Genomic DNA, 22587 nt, shown 5'->3' with positions numbered 1-22587 from the left:
TTTTCTCATTCATATTCTTCATATTTTCTCGTGGTGGTGGAGTACAATTTTAATTAATTTTATGAAAATTCCAACAGGCTCTTTCGAGCCTAGCAGCGCGGAACATATCGGAGGCGTCACTTCTTTCCAATGTCTAATGATGCAGTGTTTATGCCGTGCGTAGGGAAAAAAGAAGTTGGCGCGGTGTGTGCGCGCGCACTTCATTCCGCGCAAATTTACTCCGCGTACGGCCGCTTTTACTGTCGGCCGTTTTACGAGCGCGCGTGTTTTCAAAACATCGTCCTCGTAAAATCAGCTGCTGCAGTATCTCCGAGCTCTCGGCTCGGTCGTTTCTCTCTCTCTCTCTCTCTCTCTCTCTCTCTCTCTCTCTCTCTCTCTCTCTCTCTCTCTCTCTCTCCCCCCTTTTTTTCTTTCTCTCTTTCTCTTTTTCTTTCGCACCCGCGGACGGATCTTTAACGTCTGTCGTAGTGACCGGTTCGGACCGGAACCGCGCGGAGATAAAACAGCCGTCCCTCGCCTTATCTGCCATGCCGAAGTGGGAAATGCTGTTCTCAGCAATATCGTTTAATTCCCATTTCCAACGGTACCGTATCGCCGAAAAATCTCGCGCTTTCTGACACATCAATCTTTATTCCGGCTGCATTTCTTTCTAATCGGAGCGAGAGGAGAATTGTGTCCGTCGGAGCAATTTCTCACATTCGTGGACAAAACCGTTCGACACAGCAAAACAGTCGTTATATTCCGAACGAAATTCCAAAGTAGACACGCGCCTCGGTCTGAAATCCCTTCTTAACGAAGCTAAGCTGCGATTCCAATAAAAGTGTCCTTTTATTTGAACGAGAATAAAACCAGGACTCTGTGATCCCGTGATATAAGGATCGAATTGTTTCTTGAAATTGCGCGTACGGCAAACAAATCGACGCATCGACGTAACACGCCGACACACAGACAGACAGACAGTGCATGTGCTGCACAGCTTTGTTATCCCTCTGGATTAACAAACGCGCCATAACAATGTCAAAAACAGTGAAAATCTCCCGTTGATTGGCGTGGTCAAAGCTCCTTTGGTCCGATCGAACGGATGTAGGCTTTTATCTGCGACCTCTTTTTTTTTAACGTAGCACAGCACGGTACGGATAAAGTTAAGACCGCGGCGGTTCTAACATTTAGATTAGACATAATCATCACATGTGAAATTACATCATCGAATCGCTTGAAATTCTACGGGCGCACGCTTGTTCCCTTTCACGTAGCGAAACGCATTTACACAGGACATCGCGAGTCGCGGACGAGCGTGCTTTCGAGAGCGCGACGTGCGACGATTTCGCTCGCATTTCAAGCGGACTTCAAAAGCCAGTTCTATGCGTGACTCACCGACATGAGTGATTCCCTACACACACACACACACACGTACAAATGGCAGAGAGACAAAGAGAAAGCGCGAGAGGGAGAAAGAACGCGCTGTGGCGGATCGATAAGACAGCAGAGCTTGCCGTGACGTTGTGCTGAAGAAACCACACGTATCGGCCGCTTTAAGCGTTAACAATACGTGAGGTGCGAGCTGGAAAATTAACGGCACGACTGGGGCTTTCCGGGGAAAATCGGCCGGGGAGCGGTCGTCTGAAATATCTTATTTAATTTAGTTACGGAGTTACGGAAGTAAAGTCGAATCTCATCGCAACGCTAAAACTGGTAGAAGCAGAAGTATCTGTGCGCGAGAAATGCGCTTATGTAGGAGGAAATAATTACGGTTTTTTTAATAATAATAATAATAATAAAAGTGCATTTAGCAACATTTTCAAACATTGCCATAATTTTCACGGAGTTAAACGACAGAGACAGACGCTAAGCGTCGAAGCGTCTCATTTTCTTTCCTGTGCGTCGTACACGACGGGATGTAGCACACATCGTACTGCGATCGTCGTTTTGCCGAATGATCGTGTGGGATGGGGGATGGGGGGAGGGGGTGCGCGTCTATATTTAGAGGGGGAAAACGCCGAAAATGTGCGGCGGCAGCATCCTTGACCGTGACATCGATCGGCGTGAGATACGATCGTTTAATCACGGCGAAAAACAAGCTTTCCATTGTGTGGTAGCACAACGAAAGTTAAACGACAGCTTGTGTAATACGATAGGACATGTGGATCTTATCAGAGTTGTTGACGCTGCGCGGATATGACGTCCACCATGGAATATCCAGGTGGCAATCTTGGCACGGTTTCGGTTAGGCCCGGGCATATTTCGTTACGGGACACACGGGACGCGCACTGACTTTCCGCCTTTTGAATCTCAAGGTTCAAGGTGTGCCGCCGCCGCCGCGTCCCGCGAAGCGAACATCGCCGTTAATTAGTCGGCGAAACGCGCCAAAGGCAAGCGAGCGTCTCGCGTTAGCGAGACTCATTATTTCCCCTCCGCGAGCCTCGGGATCGGCTCGCTCGCGCCATGTATCATCTCGAGATTGAAACTGAACTCTCCGCGACTCGCGGCAACTGACGCTTTTCTGATAACTTATGTACGCTTATGGATTCCTTCTCCCCGACTCATTGTCATTGGCGGCGAGGCAACTCTCGCAATTAGCGAGAGCCCGCCGAGCTTGCCGTTCGTCCCGCGGAACGCTGACGGAAAAAGATATATGGGAGACAGATTAAATTTCATCCTTGTGATGGTAATTTTCCCATTTAATTTCGCGACAGAGGAAACCTCCCCCGCGGCTGGTTGACACGTTCTCGGTATCGTGCGCTCGCACTCCTCTCAGCGGATGAAGTCGAAGATAAAACGTGTGATATTTTTTTTTATGACACCATTCGAGAACGCGCGCGTTCACGAGTACATAAGCCGCGATAAAACTTGGCATCCACATTCGCGGCGCGACGTTTAATGCAACAAGATTGCAATGGGCGGGCCGCCTATCGGGCAACTTGACTAACTTTTATGTCACTCTACTAACAATCTGAAGTTTACGACGATATTACCGTTGCCACGACACGCCGACGGGACAAACTATTTGGGCGCGATCCAGGGGACTTTATAGGAAGTTTCGCAATTTTACTATCGGCTCTCTTTTATCTACCGCGCACCTATCTGCAAGTGAAATATCGTCTACGACGTGGCGGCGGCGGCGGCGGCGGCGGCGGCGGCGACCGTCGGTGTCTAAGAGACATCCAGTAAACGTCAATCTGGAATATTTATCGCGGCGGATAGTCACCGCTCGCGCGCTTCATGCGCGCGAATAGGTCGCGGCGTTTTGTACGTGCCACGGCGTATATTTCCCGGATAGTTTATGCTCTCTCTTGATTCACGGCTCAGTATTTCCAAATTTTACTGTCGCGACGCCGCGGCTACCCTCGGCAGTCCTTGACACGCATCTGAAGGTGCTATCGACGTCCGCGATGATCTCGCGAAGCGCCGTCAAGGAGAGCTTGAGTTATCGGGTGCAAGCGGAAGTCGTTTCAGGTGCTGCGCGTACTTTACGAGATATCAACTTATCCTGCGCGCGCGAGAGAGAGAGAGAGAGAGAGAGAGAGAGAGAGAGAGAGAGAGAGGGAAGCAAACGTCCTTAGGCACACACACACACACTCGTATATCAGTTTTTACACGTCGGCCATTTATTCGTTAGGATGCTGCTTTTTTCGGAAGCGACGGATGATATCTTTCCTCGCTCGTTTATCGAAGGCTTGCAGAAATTTGCCGACTCGCATATAAGTTTATCATTTCGACAGATGAATCATTTTACGAGCGTGTACTCTTTTGTTACCGTCCAATAATTTTCAATCAATTTTTTTTACAAATATAAAAATACGATTAGAAACGAATGCGTCGGTAAAAGGCGTCAAATTGTTGCGAGTCCCTGTACCAAAAAAGAAAAGAAAAACGAGAAAAAAAGGGAGAAATCGTTAGCACTCTTTTCACCGATCGTTTCGCCACTACGAATCTTTGAGATCGACAGATGCATCGTTCTTTGTGCCGGATCTCACACACACACACACACACACGGATCGCGTTATAGACAAATTAAATTTTACGCGGCGGGTCGTTGTTGAAACACCGGTATATATACGTATTTATGATGAGAACCCAACGACGGCGACGGCGACGGCGACGGCGACGGCGACGGCGACGGACGTGTATAAGGTTCTCGACGCGGTTTAGGATCGAGGAGTATCTGACTTGCTAATTTCCTGTTTCAGGAACCAAGTTCCTCTGCAGCGAGGTCATAGCGCTAATAAGGAGCGAGGTGGACGACATTTGCCTGCAAATCATAAACTTCGAGGACCTGAGCTCGCAACCGCCTCCGCAATCCGCGATACCGCCGCCGAGTCAGGCCAACAACAGGCTCTCGACACGCTGTACGTTCCAATTTTATTCGTTCTACTTGTCGACTTTGTCCCGATGCACGCGCACGCGCTTGCACGAGAGCGAGAGCGAGAGCGAGAGCGCGCGTTCGAATGCGCGTTTTCGCATGAAAGTCCGCCGCAAAATCCGCGGTGTTCCCAACATTTCCGCGCGCAAAACCTATTGCGCGCGCCTGCTTTCCAGCCTTTTCCGTGTCACGGCAAGCTCTTGGGTTCTCGCCCTCGCTCGTCGCTTTCGCTCTCGCGCACACGTATCGAAATTCCGACGCGAGAAAGAAACTTTGTTTAATCCGGACGGAAAAAGAAGGAATGAAATTTTGCCGTCGATCGCGTGCGTCACGCGCACGCGCATGTGCGTGCGATTTGCAGACCGATTCTTCGCAGTTGAATTCCTCGGTCTCGTCGGCGCGCGGCCAGATCAAACGATTACGAACGCCCGCAACGTTTACACACGATATTCTCCGATCCGAGACATTTCGTGCCTCCTACACATATAACTTTCTGCGGCTTTTAAACGTCGCTATCATTATTTCCTGCCCGCTGCGCGCTCTCCGTTATAAGACATCGCCGCCGCTGACATTCGGCCCGCCGCCGACTCGCGTTCACAAGTGGGACGTGTGGCACACGTAGGCTACTCTCATTGTGACGATCATTATTACGAGCATAGATTCAGGTCAGGTGTATCCGCATAATGAGCAGCCGCGTTACAATCGATGCGGAAATTTGGAAACAGGTTCTTTCATCCGCGCAATTATATCGCGCGCGTCGTAACAACCTCGCTCTGTCATTCTCCCGCGCGCTCGCCTACAACATATCTACATACAGGTGTGTTTCCCTTATTGAGATTCGGGGATTCTTTTCGCGAATCGCGTCGTCGCCGTCGACTGTCCGTATCCACAAATCCCCGTACGCCTCTGCTAATGCACACGTGATCGTATTTCCGCGCGAATACGATATATCTCCGTAATTGGACCTTGCCGACTTCGTCGGTGCGGCGGTACTTTGCGAGATACGCGAAAGTGTTGCTGCTGCTCTTCCGCATAAGTCCCCGTCAGTGCTTTGTAATCTTCTTACGGTTTCATTATGAAAATTAAAATTACACAGAGATGTGTCAACTCGGAGATGAAACATGTGTGTGTTTTGATAATAACTAGAGAGAGAGAGGGAGAGAGAGAGAGAGAGAGAGAGAGAGAGAGAGAGAGAGAGAGAGAGAGAGAGAGAGAGAGAGAGAGAGATCCTTATTGCTCGATTTGTGTTGCAGCACTTTGGAATATATTCGTGTCAGATATGAGATTAAACAAACGAATTAATTAGACTCGTACATAAAAGTGATTGCTATTCATCGTAAATTATCTTGATTAACGATGCATACACACACACATACGCGCGCGCGCGCGCTTTCTTTGTCTCCTTATTCTTTTAATTTCGCGACGCGATGGTCCCTCTCTCTCTCTCTCTCTCTCTCTCTCTCTCTCTCTCTCTCTCCATCTTTCTATCGATGGCTTTCTCATACAAAAGCTGCCCAATTATTTATTAAAGCGATCCGCGGACGTATCGAAGGCTTCGTTATGAATTTTTCGCCATCTTTCCGAGCCAATTTAGAGCGTGTACGCATATGCATGTATGCATATGTGCGTACGGGGGAGACGGGACACGTGGTCGCGTTTTATATATCTGGAGTGCTCGCGAAACTATTTTTAGAACGACGCTGCAGAGCGCTGGACGTGTGTGGCGCGCCTAACGGTTAACCCTGACCCGGTAATAAATGTTATGCCCTCGAATAGGTAGCTATAGGCACCTTACCTCCTGGTTGATAATCCGCCCCCTAAGCAGCTCAGCTGATGGTTAGAGACCCGTAACAGAAATCGATCGTGGCGGAAAGTCGCGTAGCGTAAGAGCGTTACCTCGAGGAAATGCCTCTTTCACACGGGCGTCACGCACGCAGGAAAATCAATGTGAACCGAGAACGCGATTGCTTCTTTCTCCCTTATCCTCTTTCGATTTTAAAACCTGTACCAGCCTTTTATTTTTCACGAAAGCTTCGAATCTCGTTCGCTGCGAATACGCGTGCAATTTATTTGAATAGGAAGAAAAAAAAACGGAAACAGTTTTAATATCTGATTTAATGTTTAAGAGATTCAGCGCATCGATGTTTCATATATATATATATATATATATATATATCTTTTTTTTTTCTTAATATATTTGATGAGAGAAGCGAGAGAAAAGGGGAAAAAAGAGAGGAAAAGAATATCGCTGGAATATAACGTTCGCGTTTAATTTTGGATTCAAGACACGACTAATATGCAATTGCGTACAATTGAGCGATTCGTTCCACGATGCGGCCTCAACTCGTCCAAGTCTCGCCTATATATAACTGAATGCGCAGGAATCCTGAAAGGCCGATATAATCCGTAATCGATAGTTCGTACAGAGTTTGAAATTGTTCGTCACAGAGTGCTTAGGCTATTCGTCTGTAGGTTCGTCAGAATGTAATTAATATATTGACGGTGACGGATATATGGTGTAATTCATCATCTCCGAATAAATCTATCGCCCGATGTCGCGCAATTAATAATCATTAGACATATTTATCGAGTGCGACTACATGTCGGAAAACTCAACGTTTTGTTTGCATTGTAATTCATCAAGTCTCGAAAGTTTAGGACACAATTTCATGCAAATCTGTTACTTGCATACCTCTACAGCCGTTCGCGCTTTGAACATTTTATTTCAACTCGTTTACTTTGACCCGTCCCGTATTTCAATTCCCAAGCTCCATATTCGTCTTCATCTATTTTCTTCTTATAAACTATCCCGTGCCCCTCTCTTTATTATTGAATCAGTATAAAGTCGACGTAGCTGATAAGCCAGATCGATGTTACACATAGAGATACCACACACACATGCTCAAACGACCCGATTTATTCGCATCCTAATAACATATTATTCCGGTAGACGTCGAGCCGCGGCGAGTGGGGGGTCTTCTCGTTTAATAACAATCGATATCAGCTTACTCTCGGGAGGATTACAGCCACTGTATTCAATCACTGGCAGCGCTTTTTACCCATCTCCTCTTCATCGCTCCTCTTTCTCTCCAACATTGGCGTTGACGATGAGCGATAACGGTTGTAACCCTTTTTTCCCTTTCTCCCTCGAGCTATGCTCACACCTGGGCACGAATATTTTTTTAATTAGAATTCCTTTGTCGCGCTTCGCGGTGGTGGTTGTAAAACTCTCTTTCCTCCCCTTTGCTCATGCACGCATTTACATGTCGAAATTGAACGTAACGAGCAAACAGTTTGCGCGTTCACTCTCTCTCTCTCTCCCTCTCTCCCTCTCTCTCCCTCTCTCCCTCCCTCCCCCCGATAATCGCATTTTTGCAACGCGCTTTGGTGCAGTCGCACCAGGCGCGTCAGGCAAGTCGATCGCCGATTGATGAACGATGATGAATTTTGACGGGCGCGCGATATTCTCACTCGGTGAATCGAATATATCTACTTGACCTCGAAGAAGCTTCAAATCCGCCCACAGGGACGATATGTAAAGACGAGATGTCTCTTACATTTCGAGCGTTTCTCTGTAAAATCCGTTGACGCGATTTGTACACGTACGTTATATATACTATGCGCGATCCCTTTTTCACTAAAGTCAAAGGTCGATGAGTTTTAGCTTCAGCGCCGGTTGATCAGCTAGGTTCAAAGACAGGCGTAATATTTGAATGGAAAGTTCAGTGGCCGCACACACGGCTGGCGTGAAATCAAACGACATAGAACAGAAGCGCAGATTGGCACATTTTGCTGTCATCTGTGTGCCAGACGGCGCCGGCCGCGCGTCACACGACAAATTAAAAGTCCGGCTTTGACTGACTTATCTTTACGAAGTATTCTTGTCGTGCAGCGTTGCGAACACATTCTCCAGCGCTCACACACGTGACACGTGACGGTGACACCTTCGATGAGACGAGCGTGACGATACGGCTTGACGAGGTTAAACCGATCGTTAGCTTCCGACTGCGCGTATATATCGGTCGGACGAATTTTAACGTTTCAACAGAATCCGAGATATTAAGTATCAATTATTGTCAATGTTCAGCACCAAATGTGTGACGTGTGATATATAATCTTTGTCATAAGTACGATTGGATATATTTCTTTAATGAAAAGGAGACGCCATTTCTGCGCGCACGTTTGCAAAGACGTTTGCGTGCGTCGCATTGAATGAAAAATCACGTTGAACAAGTCGCAAGAAAGAGGAATAATGTTCTCGCGATGCTATCGATCGAATTATGTTAAGTAATGTAGCGCAGTTATCGCGCAGAGTAATTATCAGCTTTAAGGTGGGGGATTTAGCCAGATTGCTTAATTGAGCTTAGCCACATGCGCATGTCGCTCCGTGAGAGAGACTGGTCGTGTCAGGTATTACGTTTCCGTTCCACACGTCGTCGTCCCCCGCATGTTTACCCTGCATGTTTTGTGTGCATTAGCGCCGCGTGTCGGAGAGAGGACTTGTGGATAATAAAAATTACACACACACACACACATACACACGACCGTGCGCGTACATCGACGCCGCAAAACACCGCCGTAATCGGCGTTTCTTGCGACATTGGCGATGACGACGTTATGCAAAGTGCTGCGCTTCTCACCTCTCTCTCTCTCTCTCTCTCTCTCTCTCTCTCACTCACTCACCACCGCTCTAACACTAACTACTAACAGTACTAATGAGACTCAATGACGTTGACTCGAGCAGTCGACAGGGCAAGGGCGTCCTTCCGTGCTGGCTTGACGAGAACCGGTGTCGTTGGTCCACCAAGGGTCAGAAACCGACCGCGTACGGCGGCTAATTTACCTCATCGACTTGCTGACGGGACCATCCTCGACGAGGAAGCCTCTGAGAACTGGTGAGTCATCTTTGTTGTCGATTCCGAATCTGAGCGCCAAACGCGAATCTTGGCTTTATCACTAAATCACTTTAGCCTTAACAAAGGCCCTAATTTAACGACATAATAAAATCTCCTCTTTCTCGGCTTTTCGTTGTAGATGATTGTTTCATCGACTCGATAAAAGTTACATTTTAAAATTTGTTTCAGTTCAACTTTTATATATATATATATATATATATATATTACTTGTAAATCTCTTTTTCTAAGGATTTAACAATGGAATTAAATTTATTTCAAACGTTTGTGAATCTTCCTTTGACACGGGACGCTCGTACGCATCTCGAGAGAGAGAGAAGAGTTGTAATATAAAGAGGTCATTAAAATCTCGCAAACTACATCTGGAAGTTCTCAATCGGTAATAATCCGCCTGTCAACACGAAGGGGGTAACTTGGCGTATTATAGAGGAGAATGGCGTACCATTGGGGAGTACAGAATCTAATTAAGTAGCATCGCATGGCAATCAGAGTAACGAAGCGCGCGGCTCTCTCACTTCACTAATGATATTGCATTGCATCGCGATGCGTCGGCGATATCGCGACGATGAGTCGGGCAATCAGCGGACTAACGGATGGTCTTTTGGATAGCTCGTTACCAGATCGATTACCGCGCAAAGTAGCTAGGAAGACATTAACAGCGCAGACGGCAACTAACCTACATTCTCGCGGTACCAATTACTTTAAATATGACTCTATATAAGTATTGCGACAAGAGATACAAAGCAACGCGAATCGGACGACTTGAACGAAGAAGAAAAGTTCTGAGCGTGATTTGCATTCATGCACCTCGTTATATCGTTTGTATCGCTTTCTCACTTCTCTGCTCGTTTGTACCGAAGGCTGTTTCGAGACACACAAAAAGTGACAAAGTTAACGCTTCCTCTATGAATCGGTTGCATTTTGCGAGTGCAAACGATTCATAGAGGGAAAAAAAAACGATGCGCTCTCTCCCTCTCTCTCTCTCTCTCCCTCCCTCTCTCTCTCTCTCTCTCTCTCTCTCTCTCTCTCTCTCTCTCTCTCTCCTCTCTCTCTCTCTCTCTCTCTCTCTCTCTCTCTCTCTCTGTCGACGACTGTTGAGAAAATTGAAGTGTCTTGTACGTACATCATCTTTGACCATTTTTCAACTCTTTTGCATTTTCTTACCCTTCGAGATATATAAACGACGAACATAAGATTGATACAAACATCGATAGAAAAACAAAGTGCGAGCAACGTTCAAACATTTTTTACTTTTTCTTTCTCAAGTCAGATCGTCATCGAGGAGAGCCTGCTTGAAGAGTGTCTGCTCCTTCGGCTCTCCTAGAGTTCCGTTCTTTCATTCTCGACGTTTGTTTTCTCAAACGAATTCGACCGACAAATTGCCTCTTTTGTATACAAAATGTCTCTCGCGCTTCTTCTTATCCGCGCTGGCTGGGAGAAGGTTTTTGACAACAACTTGAGCTTGATTTATTTCGTCTGTTGTTGGAAAGAAAGTCAATTCAAGCGCGTCGTGCAGTATACATCTTCGGCAGTGCGTCTATTGTTTCAATCCCAAGTAACATCTTTGGGACGCGATTGGCTTTTGATTACGACTGGATTTTGTCGAAACCGCGTTTGAGTAAACAGCCATGTCCAGTGGGGTAACGTCAGAGACTGACGGACGAAAGATCGACAAACAACCATCGAGCCGTCGGATCTGCACCGCGAGCCTCTGCTCGACGTGATTCATAGATATTATAAACTTAGGCGGCGAAAAACGTTCTCCGATTTCTTATTTATTGTACTTTCTTCTTCCTCGCGACTCGGCCGAGGATGCGATTCGTCATCGACGTTTTGAAGCGAGCCGCTTTCTTTCTACCCCTGACACGCTGGAAATAATGCGAAATATAACGCGGGCAACTGCTGGAGCAACCCGTGAGAAAAACAAATTGACAAACAATAAAAATTCACCAGAGCGACACGTACATCCATTTTCCTCCTGTGAGCACAATCGGGTCATATATTTAATAAGTAGCGGTAAGTCAAGGTGGGCAGGCATTTACAAGATTCGCTGGCACAGTCAACTGTGTCAATTACGACGTACATGTGAAATACGATGCGGTAATACCGCGAAGATGCGCCTTTACGAAATTAAAATTCGCTGGGCCTATAAATCTGTGCGAACGTTGTGCCGCGGAGTCGGGCCTCCGGTGTTACACAACTTACGCTTCGAAAGTTTCTCATATTAACCCTTGAAATTTTTAATATCCCGCGCGAAGCGGCTGCCGTCAGAGTCGCGTTTTTGTTTCATGGAAACTTTGTTTCCGCGCGCGCGCGCGGAAAAATATCTCGCACGTCCAAGGGTCGATATTGATATCGCGTCCAGCGGCTGGCATTTCCCGATTCGGGTTCACCTGATTTCACCACGGCACCACGGTATCTGGCAAGCGTTGCGAAATCCATACGATCGCGAGCGAGCTTGCAACACGCTCGAATAAACAACCGGGTGTCCCGGAAACCTGCGCGACCGAGGGCTACGCGCAAGAGTCCGTAAACAGCGATCGTTTTCGTCCCCCCCCCCCCCCCCGAGCCGAGAGCGATCGAGAGAGAGAGAGAGAGAGAGAGAGAGAGAGAGAGAGAGAGAGGGAGAGAGAGAGAGAGAGAGCTTCCTCCTTACCCCGTTGCGCTTCGTTACGCGCCTTACAAGAGTCCCGTTTCGAATAAGGAAATTTTCATCGATCGGTCCGTCGCGTCGCCGATTTATGAGCTTCGGGGCGCTCGTTACGACGCCAGACGCCGAGAACGAATCTACGTTCGCGCGCGCGCGCGAGGCCCTCTTTATTCCCGGAGCATGACGCCGCACTCTCTCTCTCTCTCTCTCTCTCTCTCTCTCTCTCTCTCTCCCCTGAACTTATTTCCGCGCTCTGTGTGGGAGCGGCCGATCCGATCGATATTCCTCCCCAGGAGCAATTTCGGCCGCAATCGCAATTGTACCGCCGCCGCCGCAACAATTCCGAACGAGAATGGCTTGCCGGCGATCCGACGTGTCCCAGCGGTGCTATCGCTTCGAATTGCTCTCTTAACATCTCTAACACGCGCCCTTCTCTCTCACTTACTACTCCTTATGTATTTCCTTTTGCGTATTTCACTTTGATAGCGGGCGGCTTGCTAACAGATTACAAAATCTAGGCTCGAGAGGCTCGAGGTGAGTGAAGGATATTTACAATCAAATCACCGTCTACGTACAGAATCTTCTCGTTCGCTCGCGAGGGAATCGCGAGTTGTCATCGTCTTTATAGCGTGTTTTTGTAGCGTAAAAAGCACGGAGCAATATCTATCCAGGGATATCGACAGACATTAATTACGCGATACAGCCGAACATGCCGTAACCTCATGATGGGTGTGTTGGCTCGATGGCAGAGCAGGAATTTAATTTCATCCTCCATTTGTCTCCCAATGATAACGCGAAAAGTTTTCCACATTGCTGGACTTTTGGGGCCACCTCCGAAAGTTCAGTATGTCGTGCGCTCATAAAAAGAACGGAAAAATATGTTTTCGCCGGGATTTTCAATAAAAGACACCTGAGAGTGTCTCTCCTTGAGCCACCGCAGCCGCCGTCGCCGTCGCCGTCGCCGTCGCCTCGTATTCGGGGACACGTAATTTGTACCTCGAGAGGCATAACTATCGGCGAAGAAATATCATAAACAACCGAAACTGGATTTGCCGTGTGCGCCCTACCATGAATCAATAAGCGAGCTCCGCTCGCGGCTTGCTTCTCCCCGTCCGCGTCTTTGATGAATAATACGAGTAATCAAAGCACGATTCGGCGCACGTACGAGTCGAATTTGCCCGAAACTCATGCGCGGCGGTGTTGGCGTGAATCTTAACGAAGGACCTTAAAAAAATCCCCGTAAAATCCGACGTGTTGTGCGTCGTACGTCTTGCCGTCGAACAACACGCTACACGTTATCGCAACGACGGCGGAAATACGCCTGTCCGGAAGGTTGTCAAGGTCAAGGCAGATTACTACTCAACTACTCGGACACACATGGATATTCTGCATTTTTCTCCTTTTCCTTCTTTTTCTTTTTCCTTTCATTCAACCCGCGACAGGAAATTACCTTTTAAAGTTAAAGTTTGTTATCGTATTTGCAAATTAGCCTGCGCCATCTCAGGCACCTTGCGCTTTGGATTCTTGGATTTCATTGTAGCCCCGACCTTGAGACTTTCCGCATTCAATTGTCACGGGGATATACGTATGTTTAGAGACAACAGGGTAGAGAGCGAGAGAGAGCTATCGGGAGTGGTGGTAGTTCGCTTCGGGGTTGCAAGCTCGTGCACGGCACGCAACGCGGCTTAGTCGATGGCATAAACCACCTCGAGGACCGGGAAGCACGAAAAACGACAGAGAATAATGCGATCGCGCCTACGACCTTGAAGCGGACAGAAACTAACGGAGACACACAGGGTCGCGAGTCGGGAGTGCAGGGGAGCATGGCGGTCCCCCTTCTTCTTCTTCTTCCTCCTCTTCTTCCTCTTCTCCTCCTTCTTCTTCTTCTTCTTCAAGGTGAACCTGCCTGCCACCACGTCGTCGCGTGCAACGCTCGCTCGCTCGCTCGCTCGCTCGCGACAATGTGTTACGATCGAAACGCCGCTCTAATCGAGCCGTGGACACGCGTGACGAAGATAGATGCCGTGGAAAATGCGAGCTTGTCGAGCTTGTCGAGCTTAGCGCGAGCGGTCGTGATAAACTCGAAATGAACAGAGACCGCGCGCGCGCGCGCGCGCGATTTCATATCAACGTCCACCACCGTGCAATCGGCACCGCGATACGCGCACTCCCATTTCGTCACATTCCCCGCTGCCGCGGGGAAATAAATGGGAAACGCTCGCGCGATTTCCCCGCATCGTCCCCGCTGTGTGTTAGAATTAGAATTGCGTACGTGCGGTCTCACAGTGCAGACGCGAAAATTGCGATATTTCTTTTCTCATCGTGAAATAACTTTCACGATGAGTCTATGTAACGGAATTCAAGTAACAGGAATTAATTGTTCGTATTCTCCCGGAAGAGAAGATGATGATGAACTTCTCCGGATCGGAACAACAAATTCGCGTTTGGCGAAAGAAGCTTGTCGAGCAAAAAGTATTGCGTTCCTTTCCGCCGTCGGCGTGGCCGAACGCTGCGGCACATTCATTTCGCAGCATTTGTTGCAATCTTGCGAGAAATTCGCAAGAAAGTCGGACCAATGTTTCACTGCACTGCGATGCACTGTGCGATATCATGAATATGAGCGTTTTCGCCTTGCAACGCCTTTACCAACGTAGTACATACACATACACATCGCGAGCTGCGCACGACAGCTGTACTCGTACTCGTACTCGTACTCGTACTCGTACTCGTACTCGTACGTTGATTCGTGTCGGGTCGGGAGTCGGGAGTCGGGATATGCGAGCCGCAATTACTAATTGAGAATCAGACGTTTGCTGCAAATTTCGACTGCAAACGTCTCGGCTAATTCCGCGGCGTTCCAAGTTTTCCAAGTTTCGCTTACGCCCTAATTTCTTGAGTCGTGCAAGTAATTTTCCATCACAACGAGAACGAAATTATTCCCCCGGAAGAGGCGGGGCTAGACGCCATATAATATGTGTAGACAAATAGAATCCGAGGATCATATTCCTCCTTTTCTCCTCCTTTTCGGTAATGCGAGCGCGAAGACGTGTCGCATCTGTATGTCGAATCTGTTAAAACAAGGGAAACGCAATCGAGGAGGGAGTTACCGCGACAACGATGCTTTTGTATGCGAAGCGGACGGAGGAGCGGCGCGTTTCCGACACGGAAAATTCCGCGACGATGTGAAACGGCGCGAAAAATAGCAGCCAAATGGCACTTGTTGTAGCTAGGTAAAAGTTGCAGTCCCTTCGGAAACTTTGTCGAAAGGAGCGGAATAGGTGGGGGCGGGGCGGGAGTGCGCACATCTTGCGAACGACGAAACTTCGTTTCCCGCTTTATAACGGCGTCTCATCGATGAATAATCCGAAAGCTCCATTAGAGAGGGACGGCGACGCTGACAAAGAGGAATGGAATATCCCCGCGGTCTCGCTGTGCATTTCAAGGCGAGTCACGCTAACGGTGCTAACACGCAATGTGTCGCGTCGCGAACGGCAGCGGGCAGCGCTGCTGCTGCTGCTGCTGCTGCTGGTGGTGGTGGTGGTGGTGGTGGTGGTTGCGCAAAGTTGGAGGGACCGACCGCTCCTCTGCGACGATTACGACGAGACTGCGCGGAAAGAATGGAGAGAAAAAAAAGTTTCCGCTTTTTCGCACGTGCTTTATACAGCCGTCTACCATGTCTTCGTGCGTGCCGTTTCCTTCATCGACGCGACAGACACGCCGCGAGACTGTGATTTTTGTATCGCACGCCAGAATTGAATCAATTTGGATTAGGCTGACAAGAATTGTGCCGGGACGCACAAAAGCGGTCGTTCGATTTTCGTTCCGAGCGCTCGCGAAAAGAAATCAACGCTAGAGAACGATAGGAACGTTATGGATTTCTCCCGGGGACGCGGTAACACCGGCTGACGGCCGTGATACAAGGGTACTTGTATACTAAGTACAGTGTCGAGTGGAGAGATCCGCGTGGTTAGTAGTCAGTCGTTTGCGAATCAAAGCCGAAGAAAATCAACGGCGCGCGTTAAGATATTTCAGCGCGTCTTTCTTCGCGTGATTATTACGACGAATCCAATGCTCCCCCAAGGTTACATTATCTGCGCCTGTAATGTACGTATTATATACATTTGACAGCCACACTCAGTGTCGGAAGACGAGGAAGACTGAGCTCGCATTGTACAAAATGATATTCACAAATATCTCGGTGATTATCAGTTATCGGGATTATTTCGTATTTGCGTGGAGCGCGCGTGAGAGTAGTACCGCTGACGTATCGTTCTTGTCGCTTTACGGCCCACAGCACATTCGCCCACAAATCATCGATCCAACTCATCGATCAACCCAAGTCGTCGGTCATCGTCGGAATCCACCCAAAAGTAGACTCGTTTTTGGTCCAGCTCTCGCGGTTTGCTTGGTTCGTGGCTTACGTGGCACAGAGTACGGTTTTACGGTGCGAATCGCATCGCGCGGGTGGGTCTCTGCAGTCTCGGGTGAAGGTTTTTCGAAGTGTTTCGGTGAATGAAAGCGGAACACACCGAGTGAATGAACGAACGCGCTGGTTTGCGACCGTTAAGATGTTATCTCGTGTAAAAGGTGTGCGTGACCATGAAGTCTCAAGAAGACTCAAGAATCACGTTAAGGTATGTACGTGGAGAACGTAGACACGAAGGACGCGCGCGCTGTATCTGAGCTCCTTCCCCCTCTCCCCCCTGCTTCGCGCGCGCGGGATGGTACCGAGACCGGAAGTAACGGCTGGTAGTACTGGGTCAATGCACGTTTCAAGAGAAACCTCGTTAGCACGCAACGGCGCGCGATACAGGGGCGCGCGGCAGGGGGGAGGGGTAACAAATGGGAGTAGTTTACGTGTTACGAAACGGCCGCGCCAGTTTGACAAATTTTTTCATATATTTATTACCTGCAGATTTAGATAGGCTTTAGTGAACTTGAAGGAGAAGTTTGGCAATTAAATTTGACAATCATCCCGCAGCGTGGCGCGCTGCTCTCTCTGCTTCTGCCTGCATTGTTGCAGACCGATGGCGACTCGTGAGCAAGTTTTTGAACTCGCCTCAAGGCGCGTCGTCGGTTGCGCGCACAAAGCGCGAGCGGTTTGATAATCACAATTTGCTCGGAGTAAGCTAATTTCAAGCTCCACCCAGCCGGCTACAAATCCTCGCAGCGACATCGCACCCGGCCGGTGGCACTTTGCTCCCGGAAGTTCGCGGCTAAAGGGGATTTAGGATGGTCCCGGCTCTGTCGACCCTTACCAAGATTCATTTCGTAGTTTTCCAGTTTAGACGGCCGGGTGAGAGAGAGAGAGAGAGAGAGAGAGAGAGAGAGAGAGAGAGAGAGAGAGAGAGAGAGAGAGAGAGAGAGAGAGAGAGAGAGAGAGAGAGAGAGAGAGAGAGAGAGAGAGAGAGAGAGAGAGAGAGAGAGAGAGAGAGAGAGAGATGAAAGTCGGTGGTATCGCGGGTGCTCGCTAGACCGGGAGAATTTGCGTAATTTCGCGGACATTAGCCGGCACGCTGGAGAATACGGTACGCGAATACTACTACGAAACGAGCCCACGCTCGCGAGTTCTATCCCGCAGCCGTGCGAGAGCTTGAAGCTTACTTGCCCGATGACACTGACAAATGCACCGACTCCCCGCTATCTTCCGCGATGATTATGAGGTTACGCTTCCGCTTGTTTTCCTAAGCGTCGCGCATGATCGCCGAGTGATTTACGGCCGCCATTAAGCTCGAACCTACTACCGTCGGGACGTCGAGCAGTGCCTCGCTCGTGCATAGTCCTAGACCTGTTGTGTCCGCGCAGGGTCAGCGTCAAGGTAACCTTTGTCGGTAAACTTTGCTGCGTAATAGTCACGTCTGCGACGAGTCGCTCGAAGAGCCGATAAGCTCGCGCTTTCCTTCGCGGATTCGCGAAGGAACTCTGTGAATTCAATCTCGCGCCGTTTGAATCGCGCGACAGTCGCGCGGCGCGCAACGACTATCGAGGCCACTATCGAGGACGGCGCGCGATTTCTTCTCCTTGCTCGGAAAAGCTGTCAAAGCCGGCGACTTGAAAAGAGAGAGAGAGAGAGAGAGAGAGAGAGAGAGAGAGAGAGAGAGAGAGAGAGAGACGCCACGTCCCGACGTCGGTGAGAAATGTTCTCGCCGCTGAGAGGCATGTCCCGCCGCCGAGACAGCGAGCGGATGCGTTCGGGAAGGACCGGAAGAAGGGTAGTGCCGCACTCTGGGTGGTGAATTTCAAGGCAACGCGCGTATTTCAGGGTGAGCTGCGGCTGGCACGCAACTGTGCCGTACCGTGGCGTGTGCGAAGGTCCGAATACGAATGCCGAATGACAATGGGACTTCTCAATGGTCGTTACCCGGCGGGACGTCACGAGCGAGCGAGCGAGCGAGCGAGTGAGTGAGTGAGTGTGTGAGAGAGAGAGAGAGAGAGACGCGAAAATCGAGCGACGCTTGAGCAACGCGACAATGAGTCAGCAAGCATGACTCGGGAATTTCAAAGAATGGCGATAATTCGCCACTTGTCCATATTAGTTCAGCAGCCGTGCGTTGAACATTCCATCGCAAACGTCGCGCTATTGTTCGATAAATGCATTGTTTTCGATATTGATTTCAATTCTTCGATTTTTGCGAACGCGTAACACATTACCAATTGAAAATTTTAACTTTGTTCTCATTGTTTCTCCATTATTTCGAGTTGGAAGCAACGATAATTAATGCGGGTTTGTCTGAAAGAGGCTGAGAGAGAAAGAGAGGGAGAGACAATTGCGATGGATCGCGACGGATCCAGCTGCTCGTCATTTTGTCAACTTGATCGCTAAATCATGCCTTTGTCAGATCGAACGTGAGCTATTTCGTAATGTTGCACCAAAACAGTCACGTTCACCGCGAATCTGAATAGAACGAGAATACGAGTAATGTGTGCTACATTTGCAGTACAAATTTACAAAAAGGAAATTGCGTGTCCTGTAAAACACTAACTGCAGATTAAAGATACTCATATTAGCGCTCATGAGTTTCCATGAGTAGACAACGGCCGTCGGAATGGAGGGACGATAATTTTCTGTCAGGAATAAAATATACTAATTCTGCGGCGAAATGTGACACGGGTTTGTGTATGTGTGTGTTACACGTCACCGCAGCAGCGCAGAGAGAGAGAGAGAGAGAGAGAGAGAGACCTTCGCGTGAGAACACGCACTCGTTGATTCCAAGGATGGAGCGGGTTCGCTTTGGAGTTAATTAACGTAAGAATCGTAAAAACGGCTTTTCAGGTCACACCGATACAACACAGTGGCGGATATCGTGAGACAATTAGGGGAAAAAGTTAAACAACTATAATTAATCATAGTAAGTAAAATCGTAGCTGGAGTTTTTTGCTTCACTGGACAAAGCAGCCACGGGCTAGCGCAATCAAGTAGCGCGATAACATAATGATATAAGGTTAAATTTTCTTCGGCAACTTGACTTTCTCCCTTATGATGCAATTCAATTACGCGTAATTTCGTCAGTGACAATGATACACGCGCGCGCGCTTTTAAAAGTCACGTTCGTTAATTACACCGTCGTGAATCTGATTTCCACAATAAGCATGCAAACACTATTTTCCGCTGTAATTTCTCGTACACACCCAACGATAGCGTGCACGAAAACAAGCGCGTCGCTAGCGAGGGCGTGGAGTAACTATAATTACCTTTTAAAAAAGAAAGGTATCAAGTTCACGTTGCTATCTTCTTAATAAAGTGATAAAAAAATTAGCAATACCAAAATGAAAGAACTGAAGAACACCAAATAGAGAGTTGAGAAAACGTAAAAGAGCTATATTTTACTCAATTATGAATAAGAAAAAGTATCAGATATAAAGTATATTGAAACATTAGAATATTAAATCATTGTTTGCGTTCCTTTAAATTATTTACAAGCGCGATATTAGGATGTAAAGTTATATTGCCAATAATTTCAGCAAAAATATTCCTATTAAAATGTTACATCAATTCAAAGTAAGCCACATCCACATGATTTCAGCTGTACACAAAAAGAAAAGAAATGTTGCTACAAATATATTTCACTTCGCTGAATTGCACCCTTTGCGCTTATCACGTTAATTAAAAAGAATTCGTACTCGCGTTGTTCTACACAGCGTGTTCAACACGCGATAACTCATTCTCTTCTTCTTGCGCTAATGCAGAATCGGGCAGAGTGCGAATGCAAAGTCACTGTTCACGAAAGAGCAAAGGGCAATCTCGCAAAACGATCAAAACCAGAATTCGACACCAGAAGAAATTCGGTCTCGCGTAAAAAGACGTCGGGTGTATTCTGCGTTTCTGTCGCAGAGCAGCAAAACGGTCGACAATACGGAACGATGTGTCTTGGACGGATATATGTATAGAGAAGCTTCCGTAATACCGCGGCTATTTCGCTCGAAAACAAATTATCGTCACTGCAGACGCACCATTTCCGCTGGAAATGTCACCGGCGCGCTAACGACACGTCGCGCGGAAATTATTGACACGCGAACGAATGAATACAATCTGATATTTTTCTGGTCGGGAAAATTGCGCGAATGGAATTTTCAGCCGACCGTTGGTCGACGTATCGAATTCCGAAAAGTGAATATAGAGAGAGACCGGTTAATTTGAAACGAATTGAATTCACCAACGTGCGCGCTGTATGAAAAGAGGGAAAAAGGCGAGTCGAGTCTGCAAAGTCACCGCGTGACAAATGAGAAAAAGAAACGAGACGAGAGAAACGTGGAGAGGAGCGCACACAATTTTAAAGGATAAATATCCATCTTGTGCGCGCGCGCGTGAAATTCCTCCTCGTTTGACAAAAATTGCCTCGAAAGGGTCAAACGATTCTTTTTTTCTCCCCCGTTTGAGGGAAAAGAAAAAAGAGAGAGCAGTGCAGAGCTGTTGTACGTGCATCTATTTGTATTACGAAATCATTCTGTCAACACGTCCGCCCGGGAATCGATGTCAGGGTTACCTCGGCGCTGTAAACGTCGATAAATCCTCCGCGCGCGCGCGCGCGCGAGTCGGCTGATCGCATCCGGCGATAAAGTTCAGCCCCTTGCGACACGCGGAACGTGAAATAACCGCGATAAATATCGGCGCAAGATCCATTGATCTCGCCGACGATCCGCCGACTGTGCGCTTCCGTGGCCAATAACTCCTTTCTTCGAAGTTAATAGCCGGGAAACCATCGGTCAATCCGCCGAAATGCCGTTCACCTGCGTTCATTATTCGCGATCCGCCGTCAGTCGTGCTTAAATTTTCCACGCCGCCGGTAAGCTCGCTCTCGTGAAATCAAAGTTGATCTCCTCTTCGTCTGTGACGTTTCTTCTTCTTGGAAACGTCATTGTTAATCACCTACACATTTGCATATTTCAATTGGATTTAGATTGAGACTGGAATTCTATTTAATGTCACGGTCGAATCGTTTCGCTTTTGATCTTCCGAAGGAAATCAAAATGAACGACCGCGACACGCAGTTCTGAAGTTGGCGAGAGAAAGCGAGAGACCGAGCGGCGAGATATTTATCGCCGCACTGTATAGATGGCTGCCGCATCTTCATTTGGCTGAATGATGAACTTGACCCGTTCGCGCGCCGCAACTTTGCTCATGCATACAAATCGCCGAGTCGGAGCGGCGAAACGGCGAACGTTTTCGAGCGAGACCCCGAAAGGGCTCGAACAAAAGGGGATCCTTTTTCTTTGTGTATCGACGAGTCTGCGCTACGCCTTATGAGGCTTTCGTGCCGCGTCGGCAGTTGTATGTCGAACAACGTTTGGACAGCTTCCAAACGAATATCATCGGAGAGAGAGAGGGAGAGAGGGGGAGAGAGAGAGAGAGAGAGAGAGAGAGAGAGAGAGAGAGAGAGAGAGAGAGAGAGAGAGAGAGAGTTCGTCCTTTTCCCCCACCTAACGATTTATGCGACGGAACTCGCGAAAAAGACAGAGAGAGAGAGAGAGAGAGAGAGAGAGAGAGAGAGAGAGGGCGAGAGAATTGGGATGGGCTGCTCGCCATTATGAAATTCTTGCAGATACAACTCAGCAATTCACGATCCGTGTAAACTTTCCACCGGATTAAGCGACCCTCTTCTCCTCGTGCACCCCTTCCGTGTTCGTTACCTTCTTGAGCCCGCAGTTTTTACGCCCAGTTAACGAAGGGAGGACCGGAGGAGGGAGGGAGGGAGGGAGGGAGGGAGGGAAGAACGAGGAGGCGTAGCAGGGCGACTTTATTGAGCAGCAACCCCGGATACCCGCCGACTAATCTCATGTTAAATCCTGGGCGTATGGAATTAATTAATTAATTAAATCCGAATGACGCGCGCGCGGTAATTAAAAGCGTGCGAGCCGACGTACGGGGTGGTATCTCGCGAAAGTGTGCAGACTGCGCGCGCGCGCGCGCGCGCACGAGCTGATGAATGTCACGTTGTCACGTCGTGGTCGAGTGAAGCACTGTTAGAAGCGCGACACGTGCGCTCTACGCGCAATTTCTAATTACATTGTCCGACAAGCTGTCGCTACTTTTAACGCGCAAATTTTCCGCGCAACGACAACGGCAATGACAGCCTAAAGCGTTAACACTGCACGCGTGTAACACTTTCGCTCGCGCATTCAATTGCGTCGGAGGGACACTTTCGGCAGGGAAGGGCGTCCCGCCC

At 48.4% G+C, this 22587-nt stretch overlaps 1 protein-coding gene across 11 annotated transcripts in view; it reads left to right on the top strand.

Annotated features, from left to right (window-relative positions):
• sei (potassium voltage-gated channel seizure) overlaps positions 1-22587 on the top strand; it is a 111118-nt gene that overhangs the window by 32418 nt on the left and 56113 nt on the right. For all 11 annotated transcript variants that reach the window (XM_025300833.1, XM_025300831.1, XM_025300832.1 and 8 more), the window contains exons 3-4: positions 4188-4346; positions 9105-9255. In XM_025300833.1, coding sequence (XP_025156618.1) covers positions 4188-4346; positions 9105-9255 — 310 coding nt within the window. The remainder of the gene's footprint in view (positions 1-4187; positions 4347-9104; positions 9256-22587) is intronic.

The sequence above is a fragment of the Harpegnathos saltator genome, unplaced genomic scaffold, assembly GCF_003227715.2.
Source record: "Harpegnathos saltator strain DR-91 unplaced genomic scaffold, Hsal_v8.6 scaffold384, whole genome shotgun sequence".
NCBI classification, from domain to species: Eukaryota; Metazoa; Arthropoda; class Insecta; order Hymenoptera; family Formicidae; genus Harpegnathos; species Harpegnathos saltator.
This window is presented reverse-complemented; position numbering and strand designations above follow the sequence as displayed.